At 26.4% G+C, this 18,469-nt stretch overlaps 2 protein-coding genes across 3 annotated transcripts; one reads left to right on the top strand and one right to left on the bottom strand.

Moving 5' to 3' along the window:
* Positions 1-16: 16 nt before the first annotated feature.
* On the bottom strand, positions 17-6,318 carry LOC135119505 (G patch domain-containing protein 1-like). The gene is made up of 20 exons (XM_064043911.1): positions 6,258-6,318; positions 6,098-6,154; positions 5,981-6,036; positions 4,955-5,065; positions 3,990-4,087; positions 3,574-3,629; positions 3,114-3,194; positions 2,926-3,044; positions 2,754-2,820; positions 2,534-2,611; positions 2,298-2,475; positions 2,099-2,217; positions 1,603-1,776; positions 1,456-1,541; positions 1,290-1,402; positions 1,092-1,215; positions 844-1,033; positions 659-779; positions 524-576; positions 17-463 (listed from the first exon to the last, which is right to left on the bottom strand). Exons 4-20 carry the CDS (start codon positions 5,032-5,034, stop codon positions 17-19), a joined length of 2,184 nt encoding a protein of 727 aa, XP_063899981.1. The 5' UTR covers positions 5,035-5,065; positions 5,981-6,036; positions 6,098-6,154; positions 6,258-6,318.
* A 4,783-nt stretch (positions 6,319-11,101) lies between these two features.
* On the top strand, positions 11,102-16,674 carry LOC135119523 (uncharacterized). Of its 2 annotated transcripts, XM_064043935.1 has the most exons (12): positions 11,102-11,642; positions 11,715-11,803; positions 11,853-12,041; positions 12,119-12,241; positions 12,297-12,539; positions 12,593-12,625; positions 12,686-12,770; positions 13,209-13,272; positions 13,322-13,389; positions 13,858-13,943; positions 15,595-15,682; positions 16,532-16,674. In XM_064043935.1, exons 3-12 carry the CDS (start codon positions 11,983-11,985, stop codon positions 16,634-16,636), a joined length of 954 nt encoding a protein of 317 aa, XP_063900005.1. In that variant the 5' UTR covers positions 11,102-11,642; positions 11,715-11,803; positions 11,853-11,982; the 3' UTR covers positions 16,637-16,674. The 2 variants fall into 2 exon arrangements, with proteins under 2 accessions (XP_063900005.1, XP_063900004.1); XM_064043934.1 differs by having other exon boundaries at positions 11,102-11,803.
* Positions 16,675-18,469: the final 1,795 nt, after the last annotated feature.

The following is an 18,469-nucleotide window of genomic DNA, read 5'->3' as shown; positions in this document are numbered from 1 at the left end:
TGCTTTTTATTGGTATTTACATGAAATCGGCTGCTTTTGGCCGGATTCGGCGGCCGGTTCGTTCTGTTTCTGGTAGCTTTTCTTGTGGAGCGTCAGTATTGTGTTTGTGGGGTTCACTATTTTTCTCTTTCGATGTTTTTTTTTTTTTCTTTTTACTTTTTATGCTTTTCAATAACTTTTTCTTTTCTTTTTTATTCAACGTCTTCATTTTTTCTATAAGAAACTCGTCAATGACGTCTTTTTTCTTATTCTTCTTCACTATTTTTTTTTTCTTTTTTTTCTTTTCTTTCTTTTTTCTGCTTTCCTTCTCTGAAAATATTTCCTTTTCCGTCCACTCGGAATCCGAGTCGTACGTAACAGCGTGTGAGGGCTCTTCTTTGGGAGGTTGGCTTCCGGCAGAGCGGTCAGTCATGTTTATTAACGGGCCCAGAATGCTTTTATTAGGTTGGCTGGGCGGTGAGCCCTTCACTCAATGAAAGAAGTGTTACTAGTAATGGCGACCAGTAAACACAAAAATTAATACGATTGGTCTTATTAGTGGAGGCAGGGGTTTCTGCTCGGCATTATTCAAATATTCTATTAAAGATAATTGGTGAAAACTTATTAAACAACATATTATAAAATACTGCATCACTAAAAAAAGGAAAACGCAACGAACGCTCTTCTTTTTTTTCTTCTTCCAGCGGATTGGTCAGCTGCTCGTCGTCATCCTCATCGTCTACCTCGTCATCAAAGTTTTCAAAAATAGCCTTAAATATCTCCATCGAGGGTTTCGCGCCCTTTATGTAGTTTAACCAATTACATGAAAGCCCACTACATATCCGAAAAAATATACAGACTAACAGATTCCTCAAACGTGGATTCGCTAATATTTTCCTGTAAAGGCTTGCTAATGGCTGCCGCCGCGGACGGGTCGAGCGGCCCGGACAAAGTAAGTGGGAGGATGGGATTACGTGATTGGCACTTAGGTGGTGGCGGCGTCGCATGACTGTATGGGATCCCCAAGCGCTTGCACAACAACTTACTTGGTAGCCTTTGAATATGCACGCGTAAGTGACCATATAATTGGACCCATAAAGAATACGCACTACCAAATTTCTTGCGTGCGTGTGAGCTGGCCATAAGTGCCTCGGCGGGCGGCTGCTTCCTGCGGCGTTTCAGGCGTCTTTAAGTGAGGAGCGTCGCCCTCAATATTGTCTTGAATGGTAGCAGAAACTACAGAAAAAATAATGAAAATGAAAAAAAAATAATCATATCCAATATAAAGACGGAAAGACGCTATGACGCACCAAAGCGGTTTGAAAAGATCGCTGACATTGGTTGAAACATGATTGCTGCGCGTGTAAAGTCTTGTAGTTCTTGCAAAACGGCCCACTCTGTTAAGCCCGCGCTTTTCCCCCAACTAACACAAGAACTAATCATCTTAAAAATAAATCGAAAAAATTTTTTTAGTACATTTTTTCCCTCTTGAAAGTACCGTCCACGTGAAGCTGTAAGAATTGTTGGTAGCGCTGTTGCTTGTTCGTATCATCCGTCGAAAACTTGTAGAAAGCAAAGTTTTTAAATAATGTAGTGATAATAAAAAGTTGTTAAAGTAAAAACTTGAATATTTTTTTCTAAAGCCGCCTTCGCCACTTCCGCCGAAATGTATGAAGTAACTTCTGTACTGTTCGTCTCATGCTTATCTTTATCATTTATATCATTATTATTATCACTGTTTGAATGTTTCTGATAAGGTTGATCAGAATCCCAGCGAGTTTTGGACTTGGAAATTACCTAGTAGTAATAACAATCATAATAATTATAATAAAGTAATATAATATTAATTATAACCATTAACAAATATATTTATATAAATGTAATAAGCCTTATAAAATAAGAACAAAAGAAAAAAATAAATAAGTATATTAGTTTATATATAAATAAGGAATATATATAAATATATGTAAACATGATGAGGATTTAAAAAAGGTAATATAAAAATAAGAATAAAAGAAAGATAGCAAATAAAATTATAAAAATTACAAAAATAAATCTAGAAAAAAAAATAACAACTAAAAAAAACTTTAAATAATAATAATAGTAATAATGATAATACCTTTTCCTCTTTCTTTTGCTGCTGGAAGGCCATAAGGCGCTCAACATTTTCTTTTTTTAAATATGAAAAAACTGATCCTTTCTTTTCTGCTAAAGTTCCCAACATCCGTCCTCTATCGTCTATATTAATAATGTTGATAACAACTTTCAAAAGCACAAAAAGTCTTTTACTTTCATTAAAACTTTAATAAAAAATAAACCCGAAGACAACTTTTTCTTTGTAGTGTACATAAATGCCACTTTGTCGTCGGTAAACACGTGGCGTTCACTAAAAGAAGACGGAACTTTTGGCGGTGGAAATAAAACGGACCCGTCAAGGTCGAGAGTGGTCGAAGGGAGAAACGTTAAACTTTCATAATTGTGGCTTACCTCGAGGCTCTTTAGAAAATATACATAATTTCAACAACAATAGTAATAATAATTATAATAATAATACTTTTCTTTTTTCATTACTCTGTTTTACTGGAACAATAGTTTGATCGTACTGAGAAAAATGATCAGAATCATAAACATCCTTTTTTTATACAGAAAAAACGTTTATTGTTATAATAATGAAAGTAAGATAAACGTAAAAATAGAAATAATGAATAGAAAATATCAAAAAAACATTAAAAAATAGAGTTTCATAAAGATATAAAAAGAAAGATATAATTAACGTCGTATTTATCGGCATTTTCGAGAGCTCCCAGCCAAAAGTTTTTAGTAGTAGATTGGCGCGCAGAACTTGGATAAAAAAATGAGAAAAATAAAAATAAATATAAACTTTATAAAGAAACATCGATAATTTATATTGATATGATCATAATAAATATATAATAATAAATAAACTTTGAAAGAACGTCGGAAAAGAGAACTTTATCAGAAAAGTTTTTTTTTGGTATGCTCCCAAGAGAGTCGCTGCTAAGGCGTTTATAGCCAATCCCAAACATATCGGTTTTTGGTTGGAGCTAAATAAAAAAGGCAGCATTACTATTGGTGCTCTATTATATACTTTTAGCGAATGGTGGCTTTCGTACAGGTGCTAGATCCACCCCGTGGGGGGCAAAGGTAAGCTCTTTGACGAATTCTGGTTGGTCGTCTAGAGCGTCTATCGCGTGCTATTGATTGTTATAAATAAAAAAAATTCTCTCATTTTTAATTATGAATTTTACAAGAACATTGGAAAATAGTTAAAAATAGTTTACTTTTTTATAGTTAAAAAATTTTTATAAAAAATTATTCATAGGAAATTAAATGCTCAATATAATTCTCAATATTTATTAAATAATTTTCAAGTTTTATTTTTTTTGTATATAAAAACTTTAAAAAAAATTTTTTATAGTTGTTTTATTATTGAGTTTATAAAAAAAATGAAAAATTTTATAACTGGTTAACTTTTTGTTTCTTTTTTAAACTATTCAGTAAAAAAATATTTTTTAATATAAAAATTTTAACTTTTAATTTTCAGTTGAGATAAAAAATGCATAAAGTTCGAACTTTTTTTAACTGTTTTCGCTTCATAGCAAAAGTCACTCGTGGCCCAATCCCATGTCCTGTTGATTTGATAGGACCAATTAAAAATAGAATTAAACAGTAAAATATCCTTAAAACTTTTTAATTATTATTTTAAAAATTCTATAGGATATAATTAAAAAAAACTTGTATTCGTCTTTTTTAAAGAGTTCCTAAAAAATACTTTTTTTTCAAGTTTTATAATGAATTATAATTAGCCAAAAAAGGCAAAACCTTTACTTTTTTACGTGACCAATCAAACCGCAAGTTTTATCATGTCTTAATTATTATCTTATTTTCAAAACTGTTCGTTAGTATATTTATTTGGAAATTATATGTAATAACAATAGCAATAAAAATAATGATAATAATAGTAATAATAATAAAAAAATGAAAGTCACCTGGCTTCCACCCCATATTCATTAAAAGTTGCACACCGATGCCCTCATTAACAGGAGAAAGTAAGTTTTCTGTACAGGTGTACGAAAATTCTTTTTTCCTTAAAAAAGTAATAATAAAAAATAATGCATAGAAAAGTTTGAAAATAATATTAGCATAGAAAATAAGGAATAAACTTTTTTTGATATATAATTTTATTTCATTATTATTTACTATCACAATTTATATATTATTAAAATAATTATTAATAATATATATTTTTATAAATGTATATAATAGTAACTTTTTTTTATCAGTAACAAAAAAAAATTTAAAATTGCTTACTTTTTGTCTATAAAAGTAAATTTTTTCTTACTCAAACTTTTATTATCGAAATGTATTAATATACTTTTTATAATAATAATTATGATTTACAAAATATGTAAATATTTTTTTATAAAAGTTTACGCATTTTAAAAATATAATACTTTTATAATTGTTTAGCTAATAATTCTTTTTTATCATTATTAATAATAATATTGAAAATAAGAAAATTTTCCTAAATAAAAGTAAATGTTTTCTATAAAAGAAAAAATAAAAATACTTTGAAATTTTTATATGAACTGGAATAATTTATAATAATAATAAAGTAATAAAATGTATAGAAAAAATATTTTTTTGTATATAAAAAAAGCATAAAATAATAACAAACGAATAATGCATAAAAACAAATCCTCGACATTTCAAAAATATGAAATCAATAAAAAATATTAAAAAAAAATAAAAAATATAAACTTGAAATAATTTAATAAAAATAGTCCTCTAAAGTTTATAATAAATTTTTTTAAAAAAAATCTTCCTCAATTCTTCTAATAATCATAAAATAAAATATATACACATAAGTAATAAGTACTTTCAGAATTTAATACTTTATTCTTTTTTAAAATTTTTATAAACTTTTTTTAGAAATTTGTATAAAGTTTTAAACCCGGAATCGATTTCATGTGCTTTTTTTGTTACAATTTTGTTTTCCAAAAGTCCAAATTCACCATAATCTTCTTCATCCATAAAATCTTCCGGTTTATATTTTTTTTCTCGTCTACACAATAGTAATATATACTTTATAAATATAATAATAAAAATAAAAAATAAATAAAAAATGATATATATAAATAATTTTAAAAGGATTTCATTTTTGCCTTAGCTACAAACTATTAATTAGATATTATGAATTATAACTATTAATATTTTAGCAGAAAAATAAAAACTTTAATTAAGCAAAAAAAAATTTTATTATAATAAATAATTATAAATTAATTTTCATTTAAAAAATTCTTATCTAAAAGTATTTGTAGCATATTTTAATTTTATAAACTTGATTTAATATAAATCAATATAAATTTTTATTTGTTTACTATTAATAATTGCAAAATATTACAAAATTTTAATAACTTAAATAGCTATAATTTAATTAAATATATATATAAAATTAAAGTAATTTCCTATAATAATTTTCTAATTTATTATTTATTATTACAAAAATAATTATTCATAATTACAGTATATAGAGTGGACTTATAAAATTATAATTAATAGAATTTTAATATAAAATTTATTGTATATATGCAATTTCAAGATTTTTTAATAACTTTCAAAAATTGAGATGAAATAAAAATTTTACAGATTTTATTAATCTACAGAGAATTTAGTGAAATAACAAAAAATACGTAGAAAAAATTTTAAGTTTTTTTTTATAAAAAGATACTAAGCAAAAACTTTTACTTTAAATTTTATTAAATACAATAAAAGATAAAAAGTAGCGTGAATAAATATGTATTAAAGATCTCACTATTTAACAAAAAATGATAGTCACGTGAACAAAATCTTACAAATAAATTTATTAGGTGTATAAAAACGTTATAATACTATTTTTATGTATATAAAAATATTAATTAAAAATATATAAATTATTAATAAAACTATGAAAACTAAGAAAAGAATTGTAAAAAATTACTCAAAGGAAGAGGGATTCCAACCCTCCTTTGAGCCCACCGTATTATAGTAGCCGGCCTACAAAAAATAGTTATATTTTTTAAAATCTACCTTTGAATTTATAATAAAAAAAATATACCGAAAATCCCCCTGTGAAAGCCCCATGAAATCTGCGTCTACCTTGTGCATCTAAAACCTTAGAGAATTATATTTTTTACATTTAAGTAAAAAGTAAATTTTCTTTAATTTTTATAAAAAAGAAAAATAAAAGATGAATATTTATATAATAAAGAGCTAACAGGAAGTTCATAAGGCTTAAGTTTTCTTTTCTTTAACGAAGAAGGATCATCTTCACAAACTTCAATAGGCGTGCCATAAAATACTTCTGACATTTTAATTTACATAAGACGTTCTTAGTTTTACGAGATGCAAATTTTTACTTAAAATAAGAAATTTATATTAAATATATAATAAAAAATGCTTTTTTGATGAAAAAAGGAAGTCTTCCACAAATGAAAGTTTCTCTGTATGATGGACGTCTACCCCCGCATTTTTATGCATTACTAAATTTTATTAGTAAATATGGTTGTATAAGGTATTTTTTTATTATACCTTTCTCTTCCTATTTAAAGGACATTAATTAAAAACTGCTTTTATTAATAGGTATATAATATATATTAATAATAAAAGTAAAAACTTTATACAAAACAGAAAGTAATTATTTTATTTAAAAATTACTACTTTGCTTCGCTTCAATGTTTATAATTTTTTAACCTTAGTCGTTAGAGTTGCTAAAAGTTTATAGCTTGGTTTTAGTAAGAGTATGATAGTTAATAAATCGTTTAATTACTGTTAAAGCAAAACAATACATTTTTAGTGTCAAACTCTATACAATGTAATATAAAGTTGCAGGCCGCAACGCATTTTATTCATAAATTTAATCTCGCTTTTGTATTATAGATTAAGAATCTTTGGGATTTGCCTGCGACATATTTTTTTCTAAAAGCGAAGATACTTAAAGAAGTCAGAAAACATTAAAAAAGGAAAAGCGGTGAGCAAATATTAATTATGGCGCCGTTGTATAATATCTTTTTTGAGCGTCCTTCTCAGTTATCTGTTTAACGCGATAACTGTGAGAAAACCGTTATTTACACTGAATTATTTATATATTTATTGATTTTGCAGAATAAGAGCATCTTACAGCAAATATGAAAGAGCAGATGCGCTAGTTTAAATAAAGTTAGGTTGAATAAAGTAAGTAGTACTAATTATTCGTCAATATAAGCAACATTATTTATCTGAAATAAAAGACAGAAATAACACTAATTTAGTTATCGCTAATACCTTATGTTAAAAAATTTTGTTGGTATGTTGTTAAAAAGTAATACAACTTTTGACTAATTTTTCCCCTTTACTTTTTTTATTTTTTTGTTATATATTTAATTTTTTTATTTTTTTTATTACCCTACATTAAAATAAGGTGCTCTCATAAAGTAAATCTTTAAAATTATAGTAAAATAGCTTTAAATAAAACTAACTTCTAACAACTTGACTAATTAATATCACTCTAGCTAGTATTCTATTTTTTTTATAATTAAGTAGGGGCATACTATGTTATAAAATTTCTAATTTTCACTAGCGAACCGCTCTAGTCACGAAAATCGCTAAAAATTACTTTTTTTTGAAAAACTTAATTTATATAAATTGAAACTTAATAATTTATAATATAAAGTATTTAAAGTATTAATATTTTAGTACTACAATAAATTAGTTAACAATTAAATTTATACTTTAACTTTTGTACTATTTCAAGCCAACCTGAAGAATAGTTATGGAGATTTCTGGAAGTAAGCTTACTTTGTAAAGAAAAACAAAAAATATAAAAAATAAATAAGAATAATAAATTTGTGAGCTAAAAATAAACTTAATCTTTTTTAATAGAATTAGTAATGTGTATAAACTTAAGCCACAGAAATATTATTTAAGAAAGTTTAGAAGCCAAAGTATAAGACTAGTTACAGATTCTATTCGTATTACTGCTCTACGTACATTTAATTTAGGCAAAACTGTTTTTGTATACACAAATATTTTTTTTTATTTACAAAAAAATTAAAATTTATAAGTTAACAAATCTTTTATAGAAAAGTGTGTAACCGTTTAAAATTAACTTTATAGTGTTTTAGTAAATACATGTTCCTTTTGTTTTATAAACCAAATTATTCAAGTTATAAGTACCAACTCTTCAATGAAAAAGTTTCTTATATTAAGTAAAATTGTTCGAAATAATTTTTTTATGGTATTTGGTAGATACATTTTTTTTTAAATAATTATTAAACTACTCGTAATCAGTATATGTAAATTAAGCATAAGTATTCGAATTATTATAATCTAGGGTTCTGGTAAACGAATACTCCTTTTCCTTTACTATTTATTAAGCTACTAGTAATACAATCTTTAATAGGAAAGTACCTTACATTAAAATTGTTCTAAATCTACTTTTTGATAGTGGTTTTGGTAAGTATATACACTTTTTTTTAAATAATTAAGTAATAGTTTCAAAATTATTTGTTATAAGCAACCATATATTTATACAAAAGTTTATCTTTTGTTAAAGCATATTTTTCGAATTAACTTTTTTATAGTGTTTCTGTAAATCCATACCCCTTTTTCTTAAAAGGGTTGAGTTAAGAGTATCCAAATCTTAAAACGCAAGGAGTTTGTTTGAAATATCAACTTTTTATATAGTACTTATGTAAATATAAACATTTTTTTAAAAAGTTTGTTTTAGATAACAAATATTAAAGTTATGAATAACCAAACCTTTATAGGAAAGTGGAGCGTACTTTATGCAAAACTGTTTAAATTAACTATTTTATGGTGTTTTTTTTATCACATTTCGATCTTTTTAACAAGAATTTTTAAATGACGGGTAACCAAATCTCTATTAGAAAATTATATTTAAAGTTAAGCATAAATTTTCTTTAATAACAGTATTTATAGTGTTTTTGTAAATATAAACTTTTTTTTTTTACAAAATTATTATCATAACTTTTTTAATTAAAGGTGTCTTAAATTAAGCAATTATTTGTTCAAAATTAATATTTTATTTATATATACTCAACTTTTTTACAAAGTTTAAGTGTTTTAAAAGACATTTATTCTTCTATAATAAAATCTTTAGTAGAAAAGTTAATAGCCTTGTTAAAATTTTTTTTGAAGACTCATAATTGAATGCTGCGAACAAAAATCCCAAATAGTTAGCCTTTATACGTTTTAAAAATTTTAAACACGAAACTTTTATAAAAATATGACAGCAGCTATATAAAAACTTAAAGGCTTTACCCTATACTGTTACTAACAAGCCTCGCTTGTAGTAATAGTCCGTATTTTAAGGCTCATATCCCTTGAGAAAACTTTAAAACAGAAAAACAACACATCTGAGGAGTTAAAGAATGATGTTGACGAGTGAATCAAGTAAAGTTTTTTGGCCCTTGTTTTTATCCTTTACAACTGCTTACTAACTCAGTGCTAAAATTAAAGTAAACACCAACCCAGAAACTTTGTTTTGTATAAAATCCATTAGAGACAGGAAACTACACTTTAAAATATCAAACTATTTTTTTATGGATTACTATTACTATTATTACTTTAATCGTAGTACTACTGCTACTAATAATAATTTTATTTGTAACACGTTTTGCGGAAAAGAGATGTTTTTATAAAAGTATGTTTTAACAAATAATACATCGTGTTATGAAGTGACCTTTTAGATCACTAATTGAGTTTATTTTATTTGGTTGTTTGATTTTGGTTTAAATAAGCACTGCAGACTAAAATGGACAACTACAAGGCAAACTAGCGCGAGAGAGGAGAAAAATCCCATAAATCTTTCACTAAGTGTGTATATATATATATAACGGTCCACTAGTGCTATAATCATACATTTTTTTAGACCAAATGGCAAGAATTAATTACCTTTCACAGTCTTTTAATCTAAAAGAATGCATCATACCAATTTACTAGCGTTATAGGCCTCCAAGATCGGTTGCCGAGGAATCTTTAAAACACAGTGAGAGCTAAACAAAAAAATTGTGATCTGAAACGCTCTCCTCTCTCGAAATAAACCTATTTTTCAGCATTAATTATACTTAGTGTATTTATAATTCTATAAAAAAAATTTTAAAATATTAAATTTGCGAAGGGTTTTCTTTTTTAAATATATCTACTTACTAAAGAATATGAAATGCAGACTAATAAAATTTGACTACTATCAATAACTATGCGACATCGGTACTAATTTCTGACACCCATACTGGAGTATTTTAAACTTTGTTAATAGACGTGGCCCTGCGTGTAAAGTTCTACGTATCTTTTTCGTGGTATAAAGAAGAATGTTTTTTTATATTATTGCTTAGTTTTTTTATGTGGTTTTTTCTTATTTTTAACCATTTAGACCCTTTGTGCTAACTTTTGCCATATAAAAACTTATTTGTATTTAAAAATAGTAGATATATTCTGTTGACCTAAATTTTAAATAGTATACCAGCTATTTTACTAGCATTTAAAGCTTTTGTAAAGTGACTTATTAAACGCCTTAAAACGAAGACTTCTCTTTCGAGATTAGGGTTACTTTATTGTTTTAGCTAATTATTTCGTTGCTTTTACGTCATAAGCAAAAATTAGTAAAATAGGGTTTGGATTATCAAACAGAATTTTAGAAGTTTTATAGTATTAATTTAAAATTACAAAATTTTTAACAACTTTTAGCTAGGTTGTAAGTATTATTTTAGTCAATTAATTTACTCTTAGAAAATGTGCTTTATTTATTTTGTGGCGAGAAGGATGACTTCCATTGTATATAAGTGAACAGTTTCCTGTTAAAATAATAAAAGCTTTTTTTAGGAGATTCTAACAAAGGCATCTAACTTTTTTTTAACAAAACTTTATTTCTTTTGGTGAGTCATACTCCAATTTTTTGCATGTTCGCTGAACCTTACTACGTTTATCCTTATGACTCGTCCTCAGTTTATTGTTTTTAAATTTTCACTTAGTAACTAATTTTAAAAGCTAACGCAGCTCTGGCAAAGTCCTTAACGTTTGTATTACTATTCGAAAGTGACTGTAGTAAGAAAACTATTGGGAAAGTTTTTGCTTTCTTTCTACTGATAACAGCGATTTTATCCTCGTCGAAGCTACGTACCCTACTGCGCCAGCTTCTCTCGTACCACCTAATGACGCTAGCGAACTGGTGTCATCGTTGGAAAATTACCCATTTTATCACAAAGAAGTGCAATACTCTACCGCTGCTAACCGTTGAAAATAAAGTAATTGCTTGGTATCCTGAGGCGAAAAACACTACCTGGGGATCGTTATCGACAATAAGCTTTGGGTGGCGGTCGCACGTAAACTATATCGCGGAGAATTTCAAGGCGGCGGTTCAAGCCCTTTACCCTTTACTTTGAGCCCGAAACGTACTTACACTGCAACAACAAACGACGCTTATATTTGTTGTGCATCCGACCGATCATGACATAAATACGCGTCTACTGCCAGGACCTACGACTCACCGGAAATAGCCTCTTCGCTCCAAGTGAGACAAAACAAGCTGCTACGCATTCTGTCGGGCGCGCGTTGGTTTGTTCGCAAAGATGTCTTACGTTAAGACCTCCGGATTGAACCTCTGGGTAACGTTTTTTGACGCGATGCCATCGCCACCTACGATCGGCTCAATCAGCAAACCAATCGATTACTGGCAGATGAGATGAGGTCAACTACGAAATCTGGGCCGGCATCCCGCTATTACCGATTGCGCAATGGACTCTAAATATATGATAATGGGATAGGGGTAGAATTATTTTTATTATATATATATATATATGAGCTTGCTTTAACAGAAGCTTAAAGCTAATGTGTACGCTATCACCTTGTTGGGAGCTTGTAAATTCAGTGTTTCCTTTTGCTACTCGATCGAGCACCAGGGAGTATCATTTTTGAAAATTGATAGATCAGTTCCTAAAAATACGAATGGACTCCTTTAAAGTACCTACAAGTGACGGGAATAATTTACTGGAAAGAATATTACGGTAACTACATAAAAACTTAAATAATTTCGACTTCACCCTATACTGTTAGTAGATATTAAATATAGCTCATTTTATAGGCTTAAAATTCTTGAGACAACCTTAAAAGAGAAAATAAATATTTCCGAAAATTTAAAGAATGATGTTAACGATTTACTTCGATACAAAAAACAATATTTTGAAATTACAAGAGATTATGAGAAGTTATTTGATTTTATATACGTCAATGTGTTTTATACAACTATTTTTGTCGTCTAGTGCTAAAGTTCGAGTAAACAATTTAAAACAGAAACTACGTCTCGCAAAAAGTCAATTAAAGACAGGAAACTACCTTATAAGAAATCTATTACTTTATAATTTATTACTATTATTATTATTTTTAAGATCAACGTGTTTTACTTTAATAGTGAACTTTTTACACCAAGAAGAGCTAAACAGAAAAAAGGAATGCGATATTAAGTTAAAGGAAACTTGTATGCCATACCGCTCCTCTCTTTCGAGGTTCTTCTACTTTCCAACAGTAAATCTTTATACTCTTTAGATTTTTTAATTAGAAAAGAGGATTTAGAAGATCTGACTGTAAAAGGGTTTCCTTCTCTAAAAAATACTAATAAAGAATTGTTAAGTAAGATCTCTTCCATTTTTAGACAATTTACTCTTCAAGTCGAAAGTTTGCTGTACATAAGAAGAAGTCATTTAATACAACAGTTAATTGTGCTTTACTGTTTTAAAGTAGGTTTTTGTTTATATATAAAAAATTTAGAAAAGTTCTCGTCTTACATTATTCTACAAGTAACTAGCTCATTCAGCCTTTTATTATAAAATTTGTTACGCTGATATACTTTTATATATCACTTTAAATTGTTCCGTTTAAACTCGCCCAGCGGTTAGTTATTACGTTCTTAAAAACTTGTAATTAAGTAGGAGACAATAAAATCTAAACTAAAAAAAACTTTTTGTTGAATACAAGTAAAGTAGCTTTGGAAGCCCTAATTTTAGTTACGGAAAGAAAAATTAAGACTTAGTTATATTTCTAACTTAACATTTTTTTTTTTACTAAATCTTAACTATTATCGGGACCAGAAATAAAATTTTAAAATCAATTAATTTATATTTCCTTTATATTTGTGTAATAAAATAGTAATTATAACCACAACTATAAATTCGCAGAAAATTTCAGAAGGCAAGTATTCTATTAGTGACTTGGCCTTTCCCACTTTCCAGCATCTCAATGGTTTGTTGTCTGCAATTTATTACTTCCCCGCTTTAATTAAGTTAAAAAGAATTCAAAAACAATTCCAACACGGCAGCCGTCAGTTGTTTATGCCACTTTACGTGGATGATATCAAAAGTATAATTAATTTTATAGTTTAAGCCATTTATTAATATTTAGACTAAGCGTATAATATATTTTAATTCACTAAGTTATTTTTTAATTTTACTTTTATTAACTGTACATACGATTAAAGGTAAAGCTTTATCTATTTACATTATTAACTTTTATTTTTATAAAAATTTTAGTATATAAAGATACTTTTTACTACTGTAGTATGAGTTTTTCTAATATAAATTAGTACTTCATTATTTAATTTTTATTAATCTTAGCTATAGCCTACGTTTTCTAACATTTAATTAGAACTTCTTATAATGAACTATAATGTAATTTAGGATATAATGAGCCTTATATCTTATAATATGCCAGGTAAGTTTATAATATTTCCGCGATAATACTTTAAGTAATAAATAACAACTTTAACAGTAGATCAATTATAATTTTTATAAAAGAAATTTTTAATCTTTATTTTTTAATTATTATTAGTATATGGGCTACTCTTTAAGTGCTGCTGTACAACTGCAGGGATCAACTACGCGCATCTACCCAACAAGCGTCCCCTACGGTGCGGGGTTTCAATTTTTTTATCTATTAGTTTTTTATGTTTTGTTTCACCAGGCCGCTAATATTCTTTTTATAGTTTTTACAATTTGTAAATTTACAGGTTTTGAGTCTTAAGCACTTAGGTGTTATGTTTAATGAATGATTAAATATAGTATAACATTGTATTGTAGACAAAAATTTTCTCTAACACAAGCTTTTTAAAATTCAAGGCCTGGAAGTAACTATTTAAAAATTTAAAGACTCCGAAAAGCACAACATTTAATGATACAAGACCACAACAACAAAATAGAAAAGAACGTCTTGTGCAAGCCATTCCATTTTTATATTTGTTTTGCACTCGAGTGGGAAGGCACCCTCGTGAATACATAATTCAAAATTTGTCTACTTCTTTTACAAATTCTTTATGCTTGCGAACAGAATTTATTAATTTTGTTACATATTAGTTTCAATATTAATAATTAATTTTTTATGCCTTTAATTTGGATTGTTATTTCAAGTTATACTCAATAGTTTCTGAACAATTTTTTTAATACTACTGAAAATTTTTTCACAAGTAAAGCTGTTTTATTTTAAAATTTAGGTAATCGAAATTTATATAAGCTCTTTTATTTAGTTCACCTATTCGTAGAAAAAAGTTTATTCATACTGTTCCGAAATTTTATTTTTTTTAATTTGAGAGAAGTATCTTTATGATTTTGTTTTGTTTCAGATTGTATTTTACCTATATGATTAGAGTTATATTTTACTGAAATTTAATAAAGCTTTTGTTGATTATTTGTTATAATCATTGAAAGAAGTTAAGTTGATATTCGAGTTTGTAATTACCACCGAAATATTTGCCGTTTTATTTAAAAAAAACAATACTTCTAAGTGCTTTTAGTATAGATCAGTATTTATTATCACGTGAACATAACAAACCTTACGATTTTTCTGTTTAAACTTTTTTTTGATTAGATTTGACAGTGTTATGTGAAAGCCTTAAAAATCAGTTTAATATATTTACTTGATTTAAGTTTAGAGTAAATAATTAACACCATTGGAAATCCACAGTGCCAACGTGCTTTAAAAACTTATTTAAAAAAAATCTTTTTATAACCAAAAAAAAAGAGTTAATTAGTGTTATTTTCTAAGATATAATAAAAGAAAAACGTAAACTGTTTAGATCGAAAAATGGCTTAAAATTTCTTATAAAAGAAGTAACCAAGCCTGTAGGATGTATTATATAAATTATGCCCTTTTAATTCATGCACTTTTGTAAAAATTATTTTAATTCTCTACTCGCATTGCTTAATAAACTTTTTTAATTAAAAACGACTTATCTGGAGGAAATGTTTATATTTAAATATTTATAATTTTTTTTCAAAAAATAAATTAATATAAATTACCGCAGAGAAATAGACTTTTTTGCAAGTTAAGTATTTTTCTATTTAATTTTACTTTTTAATTCTTACAAAAAAACTTGGAATAAGTTAAAGTTCTAAGCTAATAAATTAAACTGCAATTAGCGTTCAGAGAATTTTCTAAGTCATTATTTTCTAATGTTATAAATAAAAATTGCACTTAAATTAAAATAGTTATTAAAAAGAACTAAATTAAAAAGCCAGGAATTCTACAAATTCTAATATTAGTATAATTTATAATTTAATTTAACCTTTGCAGGTATCCTCTTTATGTTTCTGGTGAGGAGTCTTCTCGCGTCCAACACGCCCTTCTGCTTTTTAATAAAAATATTCAGCAAGCTTTACAAGTAAAACTTAATTTTTAAGAGAATTTCACTATTTAATAAAATTATTTACGAAGTTCTTATATGGTGATAAAAATAGTCAACAGAGTTTAGTAAAAACAGTTTTTTTTAAAAATTCTGCATGTAAATATTAGTTTGTGTAATCTGATATCAACTTTAAAATTCCTCAACTTTCTTAATAGCAAGAAAAATTTATCAATTTTTAACTTTTAAAAGAATTATTATTTAGTAAAATATATTTATTCTTGAATAACTAGTCAATAAGGTTATTTATTTGATTATTTAACTTTATAAACATTAAAAATTTAATATTTAAAAATAGTTTATAGAAGCAAAATATATATTTGAACAATAAAAATTGTTTTATTGAATATTTTAAACTAAAAAACTATATTTAAAAAAAAAGTAAAACTTTTTTTCATGACAAACCGTTTCCTGTTTAAAGTAATTGAATTATTTAAGCTTATATGAAATTTGCAAGTAAAACTAATTAGATATCAAAAACTCCTGAAAATTTTAATTTTCGGTTAAATTTAAAAGACTGCTTCATCTTTGGTTTTGTATAAACAATTAAATTTTTTTTATCTTTTAAAACTTTCTAATAAATACAAAAAAGCAAATACAAAAACAATTAGTTGTAACTTAAATAATATTTACTTTGTTAACCATTTTCTATATTACTTAAATAGCTTTTGAATAGATTTATTATTTTGGAAATAGAATTAAATCTTATTATTCTATTATAAAATAAGTCATCACTTTATTGTTATACTATATTTATAAAAGTACTTAATACTTATTAATTTGCGTTACTAGGAATTTAATTTTTTAATAAACCATTTTTTTATTAAGCAACTGCAAAAATTTAGCGAAACTACTGAGTCTGAACACGCTGTAATTCGGGATGCTTTAAGAGAACTTCACAAAAAACTTAATAACTTCCTCCGAACGTTTTAATTTTACAACAGAAGGCATTTGTATTAAAAGCTATGTTAAGCTGTCAGAAGAACTGGCAGCGTTTTCAATATCCTTTTTAAATTTTATAAGTAAAGTTTTAGTTGCATTATAATTCAAGGGGCTCTATAGTTTTGTCCAAATATATATTTTTTGTCCTCTACAGGATTTCCTTTGATGTTTTTTAAAATAAATTAAAAATTATAAATAATTTTTTATGAAGCAAACTCCAAATTTTAACAAAATTTGCATTTTCTGTATGGACATAAAATAATTAGTTTATAGTAAATAACCTAGATTAGGTCTTCAAAGTAAAAGTAAAATTTTTTTGGTGTAGATTTAATAAATTTACTTGGAGGAATTTTAAGATTATTAACAGCTCCAAATACTGGCGTACTTTAGTTGTGCGAAACTCCATCAATATTGTGAGTTCGCTGTGAAATGGTTAATTTCAATTTGAAAAAACTTATTAATTTTTAATAACCAATTTGTTTAATTACCCCCCCCTGCATATTTCTTAATATTATAAGGGAGCTAAATATTGCCCCGTAGATGGTTGAAAGCAAAGAGAGCATATTAGTAAAAATTAAAATGTGTTCTTGTATTGTTATATTTTTAAATTAGAATCTAAAAATAATTGAAAAATATTGTTTAATGTATTCTTAATAACAAATATAATTTACGAATATATTGAATACAATTACAAACAAATATTAAAAAATAAACATTGTATGTAATGTGAGGGCTATTCTTTCGAGGGCTTGTCACTACATTTACAAAGCAGGTGGGAACACGTTGGCCAGATTTTTAATTTGAGGTGGCATGAGAGTTTAGAGTTATTTAACAATTTATCAAGTTTTTACTTTTCAATGACAAACTTAAATTTTATTTATAATTTATGAGTTCTCGAAACTATATGTATGTGATATTAATAAAGTAAATTATAGTTAACCCCGTTTAAAACGCGGTTGAAGAGACCAATTTTTTGTGTTATAGTCGAGTAAAATGATTTCATACAAAAAAATAAACAATTCTTTCTATGCAATTTATAACAAAATAGAAATTATATCGTACAAAATAGATTAAAAAATTCGCGTTGTAGCCAGGTACTTATTCCACCGAAAAAGTTATGTGCGATAAGTAAAAAATGTTTTATACAAGGACATCATATTTCTTTTTCTTATAACTAAATAAACAATCCATTTAAAATAAAATAAAAACTTTTCTTTATGGCCGAGATACCCGTTTTTCGCAGAAAAATTTATGATGAGTCATGTAAAATAATTTTATACAAGAAAAACATTTCTTTATTTATGTTATATATTAACACGACATATTGTAAACAACACCGTGTAAAATAAAGTAAAAACATTACTGCGCAGTAAGGATTGCACATAAGAAGTTTGCACTAGCGATAATAACCTTAATTTCATTTGTTTACGCGTTAATAAAATCTTTTTATCTAGGCTTATTCAATGGAGTACTCTGTAAACTCAACTATTCATATTTTGAACCTTGTGTTTAATAAAATGAAATATATCTTTTTCGGACATGATTGCTTGCTTCCGAATACTAGGCTTCTGAACTTATTATTTCTCTTCTCCGTTTCCTCATCCTCAGAAATTATTTTCCACTTGGGCTTACTTTCGCAGCTATCACGTCAATAACATTATTATCAGTTAAGAATTCACAATTAAAATAAGTTAGTCATCAAAATGCGAAGTTAACTTCCAGGTCATTTGTGTCACAATACCGAGAAGAATTGCTAATCCTCTTTAGCCATGTAGCATGTAATATCAAAACATGCTGGATTCCAGTTTCTTTGTAATTTAAACC

The sequence above is a fragment of the Zophobas morio genome, unplaced genomic scaffold (genome assembly GCF_036711695.1).
Source record: "Zophobas morio isolate AGI-343-1 ecotype UQ-CSIRO unplaced genomic scaffold, CSIRO_AGI_Zmor_V1 ptg000269l, whole genome shotgun sequence".
NCBI classification, from domain to species: domain Eukaryota; kingdom Metazoa; phylum Arthropoda; class Insecta; order Coleoptera; family Tenebrionidae; genus Zophobas; species Zophobas morio.
Note: the sequence above shows the minus strand (reverse complement) of the source record. Positions and strands in the feature narration are given on the sequence as shown.